At 32.4% G+C, this 18,980-nt stretch overlaps 2 protein-coding genes across 5 annotated transcripts; both read right to left on the reverse strand.

Moving 5' to 3' along the window:
• Positions 1-9,157: 9,157 nt before the first annotated feature.
• On the reverse strand, positions 9,158-12,361 carry LOC103857466 (protein BONZAI 2-like). Of its 4 annotated transcripts, XM_009134651.3 has the most exons (7): positions 10,748-12,322; positions 10,368-10,585; positions 10,230-10,277; positions 9,991-10,142; positions 9,867-9,915; positions 9,718-9,774; positions 9,158-9,426 (listed from the first exon to the last, which is right to left on the reverse strand). In XM_009134651.3, exons 2-7 carry the CDS (start codon positions 10,476-10,478, stop codon positions 9,409-9,411), a joined length of 435 nt encoding a protein of 144 aa, XP_009132899.1. In that variant the 5' UTR covers positions 10,479-10,585; positions 10,748-12,322; the 3' UTR covers positions 9,158-9,408. The 4 variants fall into 4 exon arrangements, with proteins under 4 accessions (XP_009132899.1, XP_033144301.1, XP_033144300.1 ...); XM_033288410.1 differs by having other exon boundaries at positions 10,230-10,585; positions 10,670-12,361; XM_033288409.1 differs by having other exon boundaries at positions 10,230-10,585; positions 10,748-12,358.
• A 2,440-nt stretch (positions 12,362-14,801) lies between these two features.
• LOC103857467 (centromere/kinetochore protein zw10 homolog) lies at positions 14,802-18,828 on the reverse strand. The gene is made up of 14 exons (XM_009134654.3): positions 18,158-18,828; positions 17,761-17,898; positions 17,452-17,625; positions 17,183-17,344; positions 16,859-17,089; positions 16,632-16,790; positions 16,459-16,551; positions 16,261-16,356; positions 16,025-16,153; positions 15,861-15,938; positions 15,614-15,772; positions 15,405-15,534; positions 15,224-15,306; positions 14,802-15,095 (listed from the first exon to the last, which is right to left on the reverse strand). Exons 1-14 carry the CDS (start codon positions 18,716-18,718, stop codon positions 15,012-15,014), a joined length of 2,277 nt encoding a protein of 758 aa, XP_009132902.1. The 5' UTR covers positions 18,719-18,828; the 3' UTR covers positions 14,802-15,011.
• Between the last annotated feature and the right edge of the window lie 152 nt (positions 18,829-18,980).

Genomic DNA, 18,980 nt, shown 5'->3' on the forward strand with positions numbered 1-18,980 from the left:
TTCCGAGGTTAGAGAATAGAGAAAAACAGATAGGAATCTGTTTTAGATGGATGAGAAGGAAGGAGTTTTAAAAGAGTTTACGAGTTGACATATATCTAACTCCCATTTATTACCGTTTCACAACCATAATCAACCACAATTTAAGACACTTCAAACTAAAGCAAAAAAATTAATTATCGGCAATTCAAACCAAAGAAAGTCATTTAACTACAGCAATGCAAACACACCTACCGCATTAACTACCTAACCACAAAGCTTTCAATGGCAGTAAAAGTTTTAAACATTTACCTGTTTTGCGCAGGGGAATACACTCCTCTGGTTGCAGACGATCCTTCCTGTTTTGCTTCGGTGATGGAGCTCAAGACATAGACAGACAAGCAAAAACAAAACAACAATGAGAAACTGAGATAGAGAGACAAACAAACAGAAACAAATCATTGTTCAGGACACTCGATTCAATTCAGATAAAAGCTATTTCAATATAATATAACTCTTAAACAATAAAGTCAAGAACCATTCATGAAACAAGTGATAAACAGAACCGCTATCATGAGACCCGATTCAATTGAGAACTCTTAAACAATTAGGACATGAAACCATTCAGTTCATACTATCTCAACTCAGTTACAATATAAACGAAATCTTTTTATCAAACGTTCAATCAAATCATGTTGAAATTTTACCTGAATCACAGACGCTTCATTGTTGTTGTCTCGTTTGACCAACCTCCGTCTCTTGGTCCCTCCATCTGAATAAACAAACACAGAGACATATCATTAGACAGAGACAAAAACAAAGACAGAGACATATCCGTCTGTCTCTTTACCTTTCTTTTTGATTTCGTAGAGGAGATTCATCGCGGATTCGTCGAGGAGAGAGAGAGAGACGAGGAGATATCATCGTAGATTTCGTCCAGGAGGCGTCAAGGAGATAGACAGAGACCAGGAGAGATCATCGTCGCGGAGTCATCGACGAGGCGTCGAGGAGACCGAGAGACACGAGGAGACATCAACGCCGATTCATCACGGAGCCTTCGGGGAGATCGAGAGACACGACGCGCCATCAGCCGCGATTGATCACTCAGCCATCATGGTGGAGTCGACGGAGAGATTGGTTTCGTCTAGAGAGAAGATGGCGGAGTCGTCGAGAGAGAAACACAAACGATTTGTGTTTCGTGAGAGAGAGAGAAAGAAACGCGGAGTGCTGAGAGAGTGACACGTGTTGGCTAGCACCGCTGTTTCGTGAGCTTAATTAAGCGTCGATGTTTGGTTAATTTATTTATTTTCTTTTTTTTTTAAACCAAAAATCACATAAGCAACTCCCTAACAACCCGCGTTAATGCTGCTCTTAGCTTTCTTTCTCTATTTGTGGCAAATGATTTTGGACCTTAGCATTACCATAAATACTTAAATATATCTCTAAATATGTCTCTATCATAGTTTGAAAAATATCTCTTTTGGTAGTTTTAAACCTTCATTGTTTTTTTCCTTTTTGGGCTGATAATTTTGGACATGAAACATTATTATCATGAGTGACTCTTTTTTTTGTCAACATGTATCATGAGTTACTCTCTTTTTAGTATGCTAGTAGACTATAACCCACGAGAGATATTTTATAAAATAGTATTAATAGTAACAAAAAACATGTAAAATATGTTACTGATTTTGATCAAGTAAAAATATTACAAAAGTATTTAAACTTTTATCACCTTAAGTATGATACGAACGTATTTCTAAAATCTATAAAATTAAAATATTAATATATTTTTATGTGGTATATAATTAAATTTAAATAATCCTTTAATATATATATATATATTATTTTATTATGAATATATGATATCTATTAAATAAAAACTCCTATCCATATGATATTTAATGAAGCTTCTTATTCATATGTCTTATGCCATTTGTATTTTTTATAACAAAATTATAAACCATTAATCATAAAATTTTATTGTGAGACTTTAACAATTTTAATAATTTGTAATTGTTTTAAATGTAACATATAGGGGTGGGGTTACCCGTTTAGATTTGGTGCGGGTCTATTCGGGATTTAAGTTTTTGAGGTTAAAAATTTTAGTCTCATTTGGATATTTACAAATTTTGGTTTAGATCTTTGCGGGTTCGGTTTTGAATTCTGATAATCAGTTTAAAAATTATTTTTAATAACTTAAAATTCTTATATACTTCAAATTTTCCAAAATCTAAATAATATATAACATATAAATTTAAGTAATGTATGCGAAATATCTAAAATTAGCATAAAACTGTTTAGCTAGAATATTTGAATGGAGCATCAATAGATATTTTAAGCATTTTGATTTTTGTAGTATTATTTAACTATTTTAGATATTTAATTTTGACTATTTGTATATATTTTAAAGTATTTTGGAAAATGTCATCATATTTTATATATTTTTGATATTTGTTTGCATATTAAAGCTAAAATAATTAATATATGTAAATATATAAATTTGATTTGGATAAATTTGGATATCCAAAAAATTTCGGGTCGGCTTCGGATTTTGGTTTTCTGGATACCAAAATTTTGAACCCGTTCAAATATTTAACCAGTTTCGGATCTGATTTGATACTAATTTTTGGATGAGATTCAGTTTGGTTCTTTGGATTCAATTTTTTTTTGTCAAGTCCTAGTAACATATATGGAAAATTATATTTTTATATGGTTAATAGTATTTTTAATTATTTCAATAAAATAAAATTTAAAACAAATGATAGGAGATATAAGATAGTTGTTATTTAATATTATCCAATATTTATTATTTAATATTACTAGTTGTTATTATTTTAAATCACATAAGATAGTTTTTATGTTTTATTTAAGAAAGTATTCTTTTTGTAAACATTTGATTAATTAGTGGTCTACTTTATTATATACGGCGACAATTATGTAAAAAAATTAATAACTTGATATTTTTAGTATGAAATGTAAGAAAAACTGTGATGTTAACATCTAAACATTGTGGTCATCGTTACGACTTTAGAAAATTTTCCAATTAATATATACAAATATTTTAGTCTACAATATAAAATAAAAATATATATAACAGATCACCTATCACATAAAAGTGGAGCTAATTAAATTTGCAAAACTTCATTATATTTACTAGGTATTTCATAAAATGGCCTATGTTTTGAACTTATTTTTTTTTCTTCAAGTACCTGGTTTCATAGTTATGTTTTAGGACACTACCAGAGTTGCATAGCGGTACAGAAAAATCTACGTTCACGAGGAATTCATGGGAATACGATATGTGCACGATGTGGAGCACCTGAGAAATCCATAAATCATGTCTTTTTTGATTGCCTTCCGGAAATTCAGGTCTGAACACTTTTACGGATTTCGTCTAACCCAAATATTTTTCCTATTCAATCATTTTTTGCAAATATGGATCATTTATTTTGTAGAATGTCTCCGGCATTGGAAGATCATCATTTTGCATGGATTCTATGATATATATATATATATATATATATATATAATGGAAGAAACAACAAGGTTTTTAGCAATTTGGATATTGACCTCCGCGATACTCTCAAGTTAGCGGAAACAGAGTCGGTCCTCTGGCTGAGGCGCAAATTAATCATGCACAGAGATCTGATCAGGCCCGATCGGTAGTGAACGCATCGGTCCCCACTATCTCTGGTAGATGGTGCTTTACGGATGGATCATAGAAAGAACATGATAGATATTCGGGACAATGATGGTGTAGTACTTTGGAAAGATTTGATAGTTTGATGGGAGCAAAGAATACTAGAGTATGTCAATCACCCCTTCATTCGGAGATAGAGGCGCTCATTTGGGCAATGGAATGTATGAGGAATTTAAGACAGTATACTGTTACTTTTGCGACGGATTGTTCTTAGTTGGTGAAGATGGTTTCTGAACCTGAAGAATGGTCCGCATTTGCAAGTTATCTGGAAGATATCAAGATCCTGCAAAGAATTTTCCACAGCTCAGAGCTCATCTATATACCAATGACGTTAAATTCAAGGACAGATAGTCTAGCACGCAGTGCAAGAAATCAATCCTTGTTTGTAGTCCATATGGATGCGGAGCTAACAGTTTTGTTTACAGAGTCTATATCAGTCTATTTTTTTTGTTGCTAACAAAAAAAAAAGTACCTTGTTTCTTAATTTCTTTCCCTTTCAGTTTTGTATTTTTTTCACTCTTACCCTATCAATTGCGAATAAAAAAGTGATTTAGTTTCTTTATCATTTATACTGCTTCAAATCTATATTATTATAAATATATAGATTTTATTTTGTCATTTTCACCTAAAAATTCATTTATATTTAGGTATACATTTTATATACAAAATATTGAAATAATAAAATATAAAATATTTATATGTAAAATTTATACATATACCGTAAAATCATATATTTTTACTTTTATGTAAAACATGCTCTAAAATTTAAAATATTAAAATGAAGTTTTATTGTAAATAACTTTATAAATGAATAAATTATCAAAGTTATAACATTATTAAATTATAAAAAATTACTGTATAATTAATCTTTTGTAGTTGTATTGCATATATGTAATATGATATACATATGTGGCATGTAACCACGTAGTGGTAGTTTAGCCGTAATTTTTTGAGGTTTGGTGTGTACCCATATCGGTTCTACGTTTGATTCCTTTGAGAACTAAATTATCATTACTTAGTCAGTCTAGGTTTGGGCTTCGTTCCAAGTGGTTAACATAGTAGATCGTAACAAATGATCGGTCTACTCCCTGACATTAGTTGGAATATATTCCAAATCGCCAGTCCTTTCTATAATAATAAGTGTGTTCCTCCCAAAAGATACCAGATCAGCCTATCGATATATAAGAAAAAAACATATGTGCCATGTAGTGGATCTTTTCTTTCTTTCGTTTTTGGCAAATGATTTTGGACCTTAACATTACTATAATTAAGGCTACCTTGCTATAAATTCTCTAATATGCACCCATTAATTAGTAGAATAGCATATTTTGTTGCAGAGTTATATTATATCAATAATGTCTCCCTCATAGCTTTGAAAATATCTTGTTCATAGCTTTGAACCTTCATTATTATTATTTTCTTTCTGTTGGGAAAATGATTTTGGACTTTAAACATTACTATCAAAGTTAGCATCGCTTTGTTTATCTTCATTAAAGGGATATTTTCAAAAATATATTCTTCGATAAAAAGGCAAAAAACTATTTCTTATACATTTACTTTATAGATATATAAATATAAATAACTATTTAAATAAATAATAAAAAATAAGTTTTTTATATAGTATTCGAATTATACCTTTTCAAATTCGAACTTTTATAAAACAAAATTGAGTTATTTCTCGAATTATTTTCGTTGCAAATTTTCATTTTGAAATTAGATTATTTTTTGAAATTATTTTGAAAAAAAAAATTAAATTAGTTTTGGTATTTATTTATATATTTATTAAAATCCTAAACCTCACATTCCAAAACTCCATGTCACCCTTTAACTTTAAACCATAAGTCTAGAGTATTTAATCCTAAAGTTATAAATGTCAATTTACCTCCTTAAATGGAAGGTAAATGTGGTTAAGATAAACATAAAAAGTGGTATTAGAAAATGTGGTAATTTAGGCAATTTCTGAAAAATATATATATATATATATATATATATATATTTGATTTGTGTTGCTTTAATTTTGCATTTGTTGATGCACATTTACAACTAATTTTGATAATATATATATAGAGAAAATATGATATATAACTTGATGTAAAAATATATTTATAATTATATTTTATTAGTATGATATATATTAATTAAATGGTAACATATGAGTTATTAATTATTAATTTATTTAAATAGTTTTACTAAACTAAGTATTTATACAAAAATTAAACTAATGATGATATATGAATTAATAGTAATTACCATATTAGAAAAAACTTGCCAAAAACGTAAATCATTATAATGAAATTTGTACATGTCATAATTAGATTAATATCCTATCATCATTTTCAAAAATTATGTCATAATTTTTTGTTGAGACTAAATGTAGTGATAATACTTTTTTTTGTCAACTGCCCATTTTACTTAGATCAAGTATTGTTCGGACGAACCGATTCTTCGAGGAGCATCTCCGTGTGTACGTGTCTTATCTATATAGGAAAAAATATAGCATCTAGTTCTTGCTTCTTTCGCCAGTGCATTCGTCCGACCATTTATAGTTTCATACTTCTAGGAATATAAATCAGGATCACATCCTCAAGTCCTTATGAAGTCCGACCATTCATACCTCTAGGAATATAAGTCAGGGTCAATTACAAATAATGTTTATTAAGTTGACTTCCAACCCTTTTAAAAGAAAAAAACAGCGTTGCTAGGTTAAAATGCACTAGCATACTACAATAGAAACTTTATAAACTAATACTCGATAAATTAATAAACACGCTAAATTAATAAAACCGATTCAAAATATGATACTAATCGATAAGATAAGATAATATTTAAAAAAAAAATAATATCTAAATATACAGTCACACTAAAATTATAAATTAATAATTTATATATAACTTTTTATATAAGTACAAACTGAATATTGTATTATATTCACAGTGAAATTTATCTCTTCTTAACACTTCAATATATTTTGATAGTACTTAGTTAGTAAAATTATATCTAAAACTACATTTAAATTCATTGAAACATATTTATTATATACCAAATATTATAACAAACAAAATAAAAGTCAAATTTCTAAAATTTAATTAATATATATACATAAACCAACTATTTTCTTAATTTATAAAACAATATATTCTAAAAATAGAGAAAACTAAAAATGAAACTTTTTGTAAATTAATTATTCTATAAATTAATAAAATTTTATGAGCTTTTGACGCTGACACCGGAGCTAAAGGATCAATGCACTTCTTTTATTTTTTACTAGGGTCAGCCCGCCCTACGGGCGGGATATACTTTACTTGTGATCTAGGTTAATTTTTTTATGTGATTTCGTGATTTATACTTTAGGTTTACCTTTGCAAGAGATGTACTATTTTATTAATTTAAGTTGTTGGTTTGTTTGTCTGTAAGTAATTTTTGTTTTGAATTTTTGCTTATATGACATCACCACGATTGAGTTGTGTTGTCAATTCTAGTTGAATAATTTGTATCTAATAATTAATGTATATGACTCTTTTTGAAGTTCTTGCCAGGCGAAAGGCTTTTGCATAAATTTCCAAAAAGAAAATCTCAACTTTGGTGAGAAACTGGCAATCAAAAGATTAACCATCCAGTTAGATTGGAAATGGTGTTCCTAGGTTGGGAATATTGTTCCTGATGTTCATTGATCTCATTTCTTAAATTTATTAATAGGTGATACTTGGTTTTAGTAAAATAAACTCTATTATTTGTTAGGAACAAATATGAGCATCTCTAAACCATTTCTTGCTTGCTCTTAACTCTTAAATTTAGGATTTCAGATTTGGAGGAAGAAATTCATAATTGTTCCTATGTCCCACTCGAGATTAGCTACCAAGGTGTTTTTGTTGTCAATATTTGGAGGACCCACAGGTAGAAATTGGTACTATTTATATTTTCATTACCGAAATACTAAAAATTTGACATGGTTTGCAGAGATTTTAAATATATTTATACCGTAAACTATGTATTTATTTTACACATTTCTGTATATTTTTTTATTAGTCAAATATTGTTGTAAAGAAATTTTTATATTTAGTCATTTAGTTTCTTAAAAAAAAATTATATAGATTAGGAAAATATTTACAACCAAATAAATTGGAATTTCTTATAAGATTTCAACAACATGATATACAATCTACATTTTGACACATCAATACTTACCATCAATTGGCATCATTAATTTTCTGTTATTTACTTGATTTATTTTGTTTTATATAAAATTTGATTTTCACAATAAAATATGAGAAGGTATGAATCATCAGCGGTAAGATGTATTTATGAGATAACAATATTTATTTAGAAATATATGGTTATATAGTATGAATGAAGTATTATTTTTTATGATTGCTTATTTTATTTTATAAACTATATGATTAGCTGAAGCTTTACTATATATTATATCCGAAAAGAGTAGATCGATGATCATATCATACTTTGATAATTTCTTCAGATATCGCTCGCGTAGGTTAAACTCCAATTATCAGGATCCAAATACTCAGTGTGTTGAACCGCTTGGGAGCATATTCTTTCTCACAATGGCCCTCGAAGTAGCATTTGTCGAGAGACTCTTTCGAATCAAGAAAATCACTAAGCCACTTCCAGATGACCTCATGTGTCGTTTCAAGTTATCATTGAAATCTACATAATAGAGCCCAAACCTCATTTTATACCCTCTCTCCCACTCGAAGATGTCCATTAACAGCCATATGTAGTACCCCTTTAATCTCACATTGTGCAGCCAGCGAACCATCCATCACATGTGTAATATAAAAGTATTTTTCTATGCCTTCAGTTAATTAATATAAAAATATTTTTAGTAACCATATTAGTTTGTAATATATACCTGATGGCTTTACCCATGATCAAGATGTGACTCTTGATAAAGTTTTTTTCTCCCGTAGTCGCTTGTGACTTCGGCCAAGGTCTTGGTTCTGTACTTCTGTTGTCGATTTTTTTCATCCCTACCAATTTAATTTTAGTTAGAATATTGTTTTGCCAAAATAAAACAGCACCATCACAACGTTTAGTATTCATCTTGGTAATGTCTCAAGAGATTCATCAAACCCGCTGGATATATCACTATCCTCGTTGGACTTGTCCAGTGTGTTTATCTCCAGCTTTTTTAACACACATAAGCTTAATATCTATTTATGTTAGAACTGTTTACAACCCGTTTATATAAATCCTTTTAACTTATACCCGTTTACGATTTCTATTCTTAAACCAAAATTTAATCATCAAATTCTTGTTTATGTAAAACTTGTTCACTCTATGTTTGTTTAATTTGTTTTAGTTTTTTTGTATAATTCTTAGAAAATGTATTTTTTTAACTTTTCATGTAATTTAAAACTTAAGACGTTGATATATTTTTCTAATTAATAAATTTTACTTGTATGTGTTTTAGACTTTTAGTTAGTATTTGGTCATATGATGTTGTTTTGCATAACATCAAATATATGAGCTAAAGAAAATGTTTTTTGTATTTCATTATGAGCTACTGTGAAGCATAACAAAATGCATAACGTGGCTGAGTGAACTAAGAATTCCACAAAACATAATTAAACGGAAAAGTACAGAACATAACAAAACATGATTAAACATTCTTCATCCTTCCGAACAAATAGTTGCACTTTACTCTTCTACTTGTGTTTCTGTCAAGTCCTCACATCCATATACTCACACTGAACATTAAGAGTTTCTATAGTTGGTTAAGATTGAACATCCATCTGTGCAAAACAATGGAATAAAACCATCAGAACTACAACAAACAAAAGCTCTAGCTTAAAACCCATTAGAGCTCCCTCATCAGAACTAATAACCATTGTTTTCTGCCATAGGTTATAGTTTCTTTATAATAAAACAAAACTATAGCTTAATAAACAAAAGCTCTCGATTAGGATGAATCATGACCATTGTTTTGTCCCGTTAAGCAGTACTGGTTTCTTCTAACTTTATCCAATAAGGACACAGTTCAGTTTATCAACGTACATGTTCAGCAGTGGATAATAAATAGATACCTCAGACAATGTACAGGTTGCCTCGCTGAGAAACTGCTGCTCATCGAGCTTAAGCATCTGAAATGAAACTCCCCCAATCATGAATTGTAACACATTTTCAAGTAGAAGAATGGAACATGAGAATGCATAATGAGATAATCTGAATATACTTCATCCCTTGAGTTTTGAAACTGAGTGTCAATATCACACACACGAAACCTGCGCAGGGAGAATAGAAATGGTCATAAAGTGAGAAAATTTATATTAAGGTTGATGTTTTTAAAAGCAACTTACAGCAATGTCTGGAAAAGCTCGAACTGATAAGAGAGTGTGAGCTTCTTAATCCATTTAGGATTCAGAGAATTCAAAACAACCTCACTACGGAAGAGTTCAGAAAGTATTCCATCTCTTTCTTTTTTAGTATACACAACAACCATTGCTTCGCTCTGCATCATATCATCCAACCAAAAGAATATAATAAGGTTTCAAGAAAGATCCTTCAAACAAAGCTATGATCATTTAGTAGAACGAACCTTTGACATCAATTTGCGGTCTCGTAAACTGGAATCAGAGAACGATAACTGCGAGCAAGCCAAAGAAGCAGAACAATGGAAGTTTGAGAATTCAAATCTTAGTTTCAAAAAAGAAGAAGAAGGTAATAAAAAAGGGACCTCGATCTGAGAGAAGAGGCCGTTGAAGCCGCGAGACTTGAGGTAGTAGTCACCTACATCGTTTGGAGAAGCGTAGCCGGTGGCGGAAGTAGTTCCACCAACACCGACCATTCCGCCACCACAACTGTTTGGTTCCGTCAAATTCAGAAGAGAAACTCCAAATATTTACAGCAAGAATCGTGAACATGATCTATTAGTGAACTGAGAAAGTCTTTTCTCTGCACACATGAGTAAATTAAATAATAAAAGAGATAGACACTGAAAATAACAGAGGAAAGTGTTGAGATTTAAAATGAACAAACCTTTAAGCTTCAATCAACAATGAACATCGTAACATGTGAGAACGATGAGAACTGATAATTTCACAGATAGAAACTCACATATTTATAATTGTAGAATCACACAATGGGGAGGAGGGGATGTATTGAATGAGAGATCTTGCGAGGAGTGGGGGAGATGGTGTTAATGAGAGCGTTAATGACAATGCTTGAATGTAGACAGATTCTGCAACGGTGCCAAAAAGCCGATGGCCGGTGATAAGAACTCCAATCGATATGACATAGACATCGGCTTTCTTTTGCGGTTGATCGGAGAACCACTGGCAAAATTATCACACCGACTTAAGCAAATCAGTCTACCCAATGACATAGATAGACAAATGGGAAGAACCCTAAAATTCAGATGGAGACGCTTAGCGAGGGTTAGAGCTGCTCGAACTAATATTCTTGACCTAAAGCCCAAAAATGTTACAAACGGGTAACGAAGCAGACGGAAATATTTGGATTAGTGATACGGTGAGTTTTGCCTGCATTGGACACGTGTCGCCTCCTCAAGCAACGAATTTCTGAGGTGGCAGCACAGGAGTGAGACCAACATTTTTATATATATATATATATATAGATTTTTGAACATTAACTTGCCTTTTTGTTTAAACACTGTTTTATTAAAACTGATTTGTAACATTTACATCGAAAATTTGACAAATAATGAAAAACTAATGGTCTTTTCACACCGGAAAATAGGAAAGCTGATGACACATTAGCAATACCAAGGTGGTTTTGTTTCGAAAATAATGTGAATTAGGTGTTTCCGTTCCAGCAATAGCAAACATACTTCTAATACCTTCAAAAAAATTACGACAATAATTCTCATAGTTTAGATACGTTTTCTTCTTCAGTTACCATGATCAATTTTATCTCGAGTTAGCTTCAGTTGTGTTACCGTTGAACAAACTGAACTACAAAATACAAATCAAGTAGATAGTCGGGATTGACGATTCAGATCCCAAAACCTCCATGAAAAACAAATACCACACAAAAGGGAAAATGAAAGCAGAATCAGATCCAAACGACACATGATCCGCTTCTGGAAGGAGGTTCCACCCCAGTATTTAGAAGAACTAAGTTCTCACTTCAAAAGCACCATAAAAAGATGCAGAAATAATAAATACATAGGTAATGGAGGTTGGAGAAGAAACACCGAAACAAAACTCCTAGTATCCCCAGAACTATCTGCTCCATTAGACCTCTAACCACCAAACAAATCCAGCTAAATTTGATTATGAACTTCAGATCTAGATTTGTCAAGGACGACTGCTTGAGAGAATTGGGAGAGACTCGCAATCAATCGGGGATTTTAGACATGTTTCTTTAACTCGTTGTTTTTAAAACGTGTTTTAAGTAGGTGAACTGGCTTATTCTTAGGCCTTGATTGGCAGTGTTGATGATAAAATAGTAGCAATGTGCTATACAAGCAGTATGCTACAGAAGTTGTATGATTTCTTTAAACTATTTGATAAAACGATTTGTAGAGCAATAGGAACATGATATTTAAAAATATTATAAAAATTAATATATTATATATTTAATTTTTAGATAATATATATATAAATTTATTTTTATGAATATATATTTCTAATATATATATTAATATATAAATTTAAGAAAAATATATAATTTATTTATTCTATTTAATAATATCATAAATAAATTTATATTTTAAATAAATTTTACAATTAAATTTTTTTAGTTTAAGAAAACAATTACACTAAAAATATAATTTAATTATATTTTAAATGCAACATATTATTTTTTAAGTAGAGCATTTACATTTATAATTTATAAATTAATAAAAATATATAATTAATCCATTTTATTTAACAATATCATAAAATTATGTTTACATCAAAAAATAAATTTGTATATTTAAAATAATTTACGATTAAAATATTTCTTTAAAAAGTAATATTTCATATATAAAATATAATTAAATGTTATAATCTAAATTATATTTTTAAATGTGAAATATATTTTTTAAGCTAAATTTTTTTCAAAATAATTTTTTTTGGATATAAACATAATTTTATGATATTATTAAATAAAATAAATTAATTATACATTTTTAATTTTATAAATTATAAATGTAAATGTTCTATTAAAAGTTTTATATAATAACATTGAGCAAAGAGTATTTAGAAAGCATTAACATTGCTTTTCATAATGCATTTGTCATTCATAATGCTTTTGTGACAAATGTATTATGAACAAAACTTGGGTTCACCCCCTATGGTGAACCTTCTAATTCACCACAATCCTTAACACCAATCAAAATACCACATAGGACTAGTAAAAAAAGATACTAAATTATTTTTTTAAAAAGAAAATAGGTTAGACAAAAGAAAAGTCACGACACTTGTTAACGCCGTCAATGCTTCTTCTTCTTCATCGCCTACAGAGAAGATAGAAGCTTTGATTTTAACTTCTGCTTTAGCCAGAACTGTGTTTGGTTGCCAAGAAAATCGGAAATTTGTGATAAAATATAACTTCATTGCTGCTAGTAAAAGAGCTGAATGGGTTGTTTCTAAAGTCTGACTTTAAACTCTTCGGTTGTTTGGACTAGAGGATAAGTTCTGATTGATCACTGATTTTACAAGCTCTTTCTTTACGTCTCCGTTATGTGTTCTAAACAAACCATTAAGCAAAAAAAAAGCTAAGCTTTTGACCTCAGTGTTTAAAAATATTCCAATGTTGACGCATGTATCGAACAAGAGATTTCATCTCTTCAGCTGGAGGTAAATAACATATATCATGGACATAAGTTTTCTTTACGGTTCTATTGACATTGTCAAGTCACAATCATGAGAAGTAGACTAGTTGCAGAAATCAAGAAAACAACTAAAACTAGAAAAACGAGGCAAGTAGATTTGTGCTTTACTGCCTTGTGTTATGAAAGGTGCAACCAAAACTATCAGACAATCAAATGGCACCAAGGAAACAAGGCAAAGTGATTAAGGATTTCCAGAAAGAATCGGCACAGCTAGACATGACGGTAAAACAAAACATCTCTTTGATCTCAAGAGCTTAGTTTATCTGATTTAGATTCTTTCTATCAGACAATCAAATGTTAGTTGGTTTGTTATATGCTGTGTGTTGCAGATATAGATGCTCTCAGAGGCAATTGATTAAACGGTTGACAAAGATGAGGCTGAAGAAAACAGAAGACCTTGCCAAGCAGGTTCTTGATGAGATTGGTGTTGGAGTTGCATCTCAGGTTAGGTTTCGCTCTGCCAATGAGGTCGTTTCGGATTTTTTTCTCCCTCAGGTTTAGTCAAAGACTAATAAAATTTGTCTTTTTGTTTATTTGTTTGAACAGTTATCATCAGTTCCAAAAGGTCGGATCGGTACAAAAAACCGCAGCTCCTCCTGCTACTACTACCAACAGGTAATGTCTGCGCTCATGTTTGGTCACTGTAAGTTAATCGAACTTTGAAAACTTATAAAACTCTTGCATAAATTCAAAACTTGCAGCTCTGAATAGGATGAGCTTGAAAAAAGGTTGGCTTCACTGCGGAAAATCTGAGAGTCAGCTATATATGCATGATGTATAATTAAAGAATTAAAAAAAACAGTTTCCATTTTCTTTCTGTTTACAGTGTTTGACAGAGATTGTGTTAATCATGTCTTCTTTGAGACAACTAACTTATTACCTTCCTCTTCGCTAAATAATATGAAGATGTCGTCATGAACGTTGCCACTTCCCGAGATCATAATAATAAAGAACTTTAGTGTATCATTACGAAAGTAAGAAATAATTATTTGGAAGTTGTTTCCTGCTATCAAATTTCAAGAGAATTCTCAAAACCTAAGAGATGAAACAAATATCCCGTTCTATTTCTTCGTTAGCGGCGTGTTCTTTTTTTTTCTTTTAGCTATTTTCCTTTTTTTCTTTTTAGTTTTATTTTCCTTTTTTTACTAGTACTATCTGGCATTTTGGTTGATTTAGAGAATTCACCATAGGGGGTGAACCTAAGTTTTGTTCTTATATTATCCATTTGATTGGATAACAAAGAACATAATGCTTATAGCCTTGGTTGGATGTATTTAGTGTCATCATCGAACCACACATCTATAATTAATTTTAGAGAAACTGGGAAAATAAGCCATAATGAGATAATTTTGGTCCATTTATACTTTTGCATTAATCGGTCAATTTCCTAAACCTGGAACTCACTTTTAATCCTAAAACTTAAACTCTCTTACATGGTATATTCTTAATTTCTTATGATACAAGGGCTTCACGACTCTTCTGCCAATAAGGCTCACTTCTTCTTCTCAGGTCTATAAGTTTTTTTATCATTTCCTGCTACTAGTTGACTACGTCTTCTATCCTCCACAAACATTCTTTTCTCAGTGGAGAATCTGCAAATATAGCTTTGATGAAATCTTGTACCTGCAACAATTGTCATCACAAGGCTTTCAGACGAGAGATGGAAACAACTCGTAGAAAAGAAAAACACTTGATAAACAGCAAATGTCTTCAAGAGGCAGATCAAGTTAGAAAAAAAAAAAAGATAGTACCTCTGTTCTTGTAAAATTGCAACTAAGCAACTCGCCACTTTCCCAAGCTGAAGTTATAGACTTCAGAGGCATATCCAATAGTTCTGTAAATGAGAAACACAAACAAAAATTTCACTGAGCATATACCAAAGCTTAGTGTTAAAATTGAGAGGGGAAGTAAACAAAGTTAGTAAAGACATGCCAGCTAGTTTCCGGCTTTTACGCAAAGACGGTATGAGATCATCAAGAGGACGAGAAGTTTCGTCTGCAGACTTCAACGAACCGAGCAAAGAAGACAGATTCTCAAACATGAGGTGAATCAGTCTTTGTAGCTGTGAAAAAGCAAAACCATTGTAAGTAGCCAGTTATAAAGTTGCATTGCACAAGGGAGTAGCAAAGAGAAACAGTTACCTGAAAAGTTTCATCGGCAGCCATGTCATCCAGAAGAAGAATGTCTCTAGTTATTCTGCGAAAGACCGACTCTAAAACCAGGCACATGCTCTGTTTGTAAGTTTTGGGCCGTAAGACTGGCTCCCATATCATATGCACTTTCTCTAGACTGAACACAACCTATGAAACAATTTCAATCTCTCATAAAAATGACACTGTATACGAAATAAGGTAAGAAGAACACATAAAATCAATAAAGAGTATTTACCTGCTCAATGCTAAATTTTGCAGATTCAAATTGCTTCATTTGATGAGTATCCTGAAATCCATCTGCACTGTCTATAGCCTGATGATATAGATGCAAAAATTGTTAGATGAAGAATCAATGCTCTTTTAAACTTCACATAATACTACTTTTACAAAGAAATTCACCTCTTGCAAACTCGAAACTACTAGCTGAATTTGTCTTTGCAAGACTTCTTCTGCCATCAGTTTAAATCTTGGGGCTACGTCAGCAAATACTGCATGTTCCTTGATGGAGCTAGGGAAGCTAGCACGATACTGTGAAACAAAAATGATGTTATAGTCAGAGAAGAAGCATAGCCAAAATAAAGCTGTTTAAGAAGAGAACGTTGGTTTCTCAATCAAAGAAAGTTCAAAGTCCATACCTCAAAAGCAAGTCCAAGTATCTCTTCGAACAAATAAAGACAATCGTTGTGCAGAAGAGCAGCGGCCTGATTGATGCCATTGAGTTGTTTCTCTAGCTTCACATTTCAGAGAGATCAAGGAAGAAATACTATAAGATTTTACGCATATTCGTGAAAGATTTTCAAGTGTATGTTCGTTAAAAGTTCTCTTTCACTGACCTTGACAGGAACAACAGCTTCATACAGAAGTATAGAATCTCGAGCAGCATGGTAACACTCTGTTGCAACTCTTGCAGAAGACACACAAACATCCTGCAGAAAAAAATGAGTTTATTATCCCAACCATGTCTGAAAAATGCTAATACTGAATTTCACAAGTCCAAAAGATCTACCTCGAGAGTCTTATGCACCAAATGCATAAGTTGAGAAGCAGCTTCCGACACCATACACACTTCAGATGAAAAAAGTAAGCGAACTATGTGCTTCGACGAATCTTCATCTAAAGATTCTGCACCACCAGACTTAAAACTGGCGTTCCTCATAGCAAGTCCCTGAAAAAAGGATTACACAGTCATGATTATTAACATGTTCATGCGGTAGATAAAGACGATAAGCTCACCTTGGGAATCGTAAAGTTACACTGCAACATCAAACTTCTTGCTTTTGCTAAAATTTCTATCTTCTTTCTGGATGCAAAATGAACCTCAACATTTTCAGCATATTTGCTGAGCCTCCCCTCCGCATCAGATGGTGAAACGAAATTCAATTCCTTCAGAGCTGTTTCAAATTGAGAAGTCCTCTCAATAACTTTCTGAAAGTCGGCAAGTTTCGAAGCGTCTTCTGGGACAACCTGACTCCAAAAGGAACAACAAGCTTTTAACAACCTACAATCGCAGTTCTAAGGAACAAACTTCATCATGTTTTCCGAGTTATAAAAACGAACCTTTGAAAGAAATTTAGATATAATTAGCTCTGATATTCTTGGCCATGTCAATCTCCCGAAAGAATGGATCCATGTAACGTTTCCAAAGCACAAGGAACTGCAAATGAATTTAACAACCTTAAGAATTCCTGAATATATTGCCTCTCCATCCACATCTTCAGTCTGCATTCAAGAAAATAGAGGTTTAGAAGACAAGGACCAACGAAGAAAATATAGAATTCATGAGAGGGATAATGAGCAGATCCCATCTCTACCATAGAAATAGCTACCTTATGATCTGAGGATTGATCTAGCTGTAATGTCGCTTCGGTTATATCCCCTGAGGTTTTACATGAATCTTCTACGGCGTTAAAGGTAGATGCATGAGTTACAGCTGGGGTAATGACATGCTTGAAGATTGAGTCCGCTGCTTTCGCAAGCCCATAGTCTAACATTCCAATCACCTAGAAATATTCAGAACAGTCAAAACTCAAATAGCCTGAAAACAAATGACTCATACCAAAAGAAAGAAAATTTTTTTTGTTGAAAATGTTATGACTTTTGCTAGAATAGACACAGAAGTCCAATCACATTCATACCTCCATAGCCTCGAGAACAGTAGTAAGAGCGATTCCAGTAGTCTCACCAACGCTTAGCTGATAACTAATCCTGAGCTTACACGACTCCAGCTCAAAACGCACTGCACTTTCCATAAATCTTGCAAGCACCTCTTGAATCTACAAACACAGACATACTTCTTCTAAACCCTCACATTCTTACACAAACAAAAGCAAAGATAAAAGACTAACAACAACAAAGCTTCCAACTTTAAACTCATTGCTTCTCGTTTCAGAAGAAAGATTAGAACCTTATGACACCCATTGAACCATCGTTCTTCATTTCACAAAAAAAAGATTAGATTTTTATGATACCCATTTACTCATTGCTTCTCGTTTCACATGAAAGATTAGATTTTTATGACACCCATTGACTCACCTCGTCAAAGCAATCAGACCATTCTTTCCTAAGCAAAGCGTAAGCCACAGGCTCACCTCCTTCCTCTTCTTCACCAACCCTCAACACTCCTTTCAGCTCTCTGACCCTCTCAGCAGCGAATCTAAACCTCCCTCCTCTCAACGCCACCTTCGTTTCCTCCACCGCCTCGCAGATCCCCACGATCGCACTCACAAGCTCAAGCGACTCTCTCTTCAACCTCACCTCCTTGGTCTTCTCCGTTATCTCATCGACCACTTTACGAATCTCCACATCAACGGGCCTGTCGGAAACCAGCTCCACGACATCGGAGACATCGTCGGAGATCAGGCGAGTCCTGGAGACGGCGTCTTGGCAGGTCGAGAAAAGGTCGGAGAATTCGGAGTGGTGTGCGACGAGGTAGGACTGGACTTTGGACTTGATCCGGAGGGAATGAGACTGTAAGCGGTTTATGAGGAGACGGAGATCCGGCGCCGACAGTGGAGTCGTCGGATCGTTGAGGTCGTGTCCGGCGAGAAGGTCGCGGACATTGATCGATTCAAATAACGCGTCGATCTCCGGCATGACGGAGGGACGGTGGAGTTCGTCGTCGGAGAAGAAGAAGATGTTTGCCGATCAGAGAGATCGTTATGTGGATACGATGCTTTTCTTTTGATTTTTGTTGATGGGCCGATGGAATAGAATTGTTAGGCCCAACTGTTTATCACTATAATACTGAGTACAGTGTGGTCACGTGACAAGGTCCATAGTGGGTTCCATCTAGTGGTGTACATTTCGGTTTAAATTCGTGTTTGGTTCGGTTTATCTGGATTTAAAAAATTTTTAA

Source organism: Brassica rapa, chromosome A03 (assembly GCF_000309985.2).
Source record: "Brassica rapa cultivar Chiifu-401-42 chromosome A03, CAAS_Brap_v3.01, whole genome shotgun sequence".
Taxonomy (NCBI): Eukaryota; Viridiplantae; Streptophyta; class Magnoliopsida; order Brassicales; family Brassicaceae; genus Brassica; species Brassica rapa.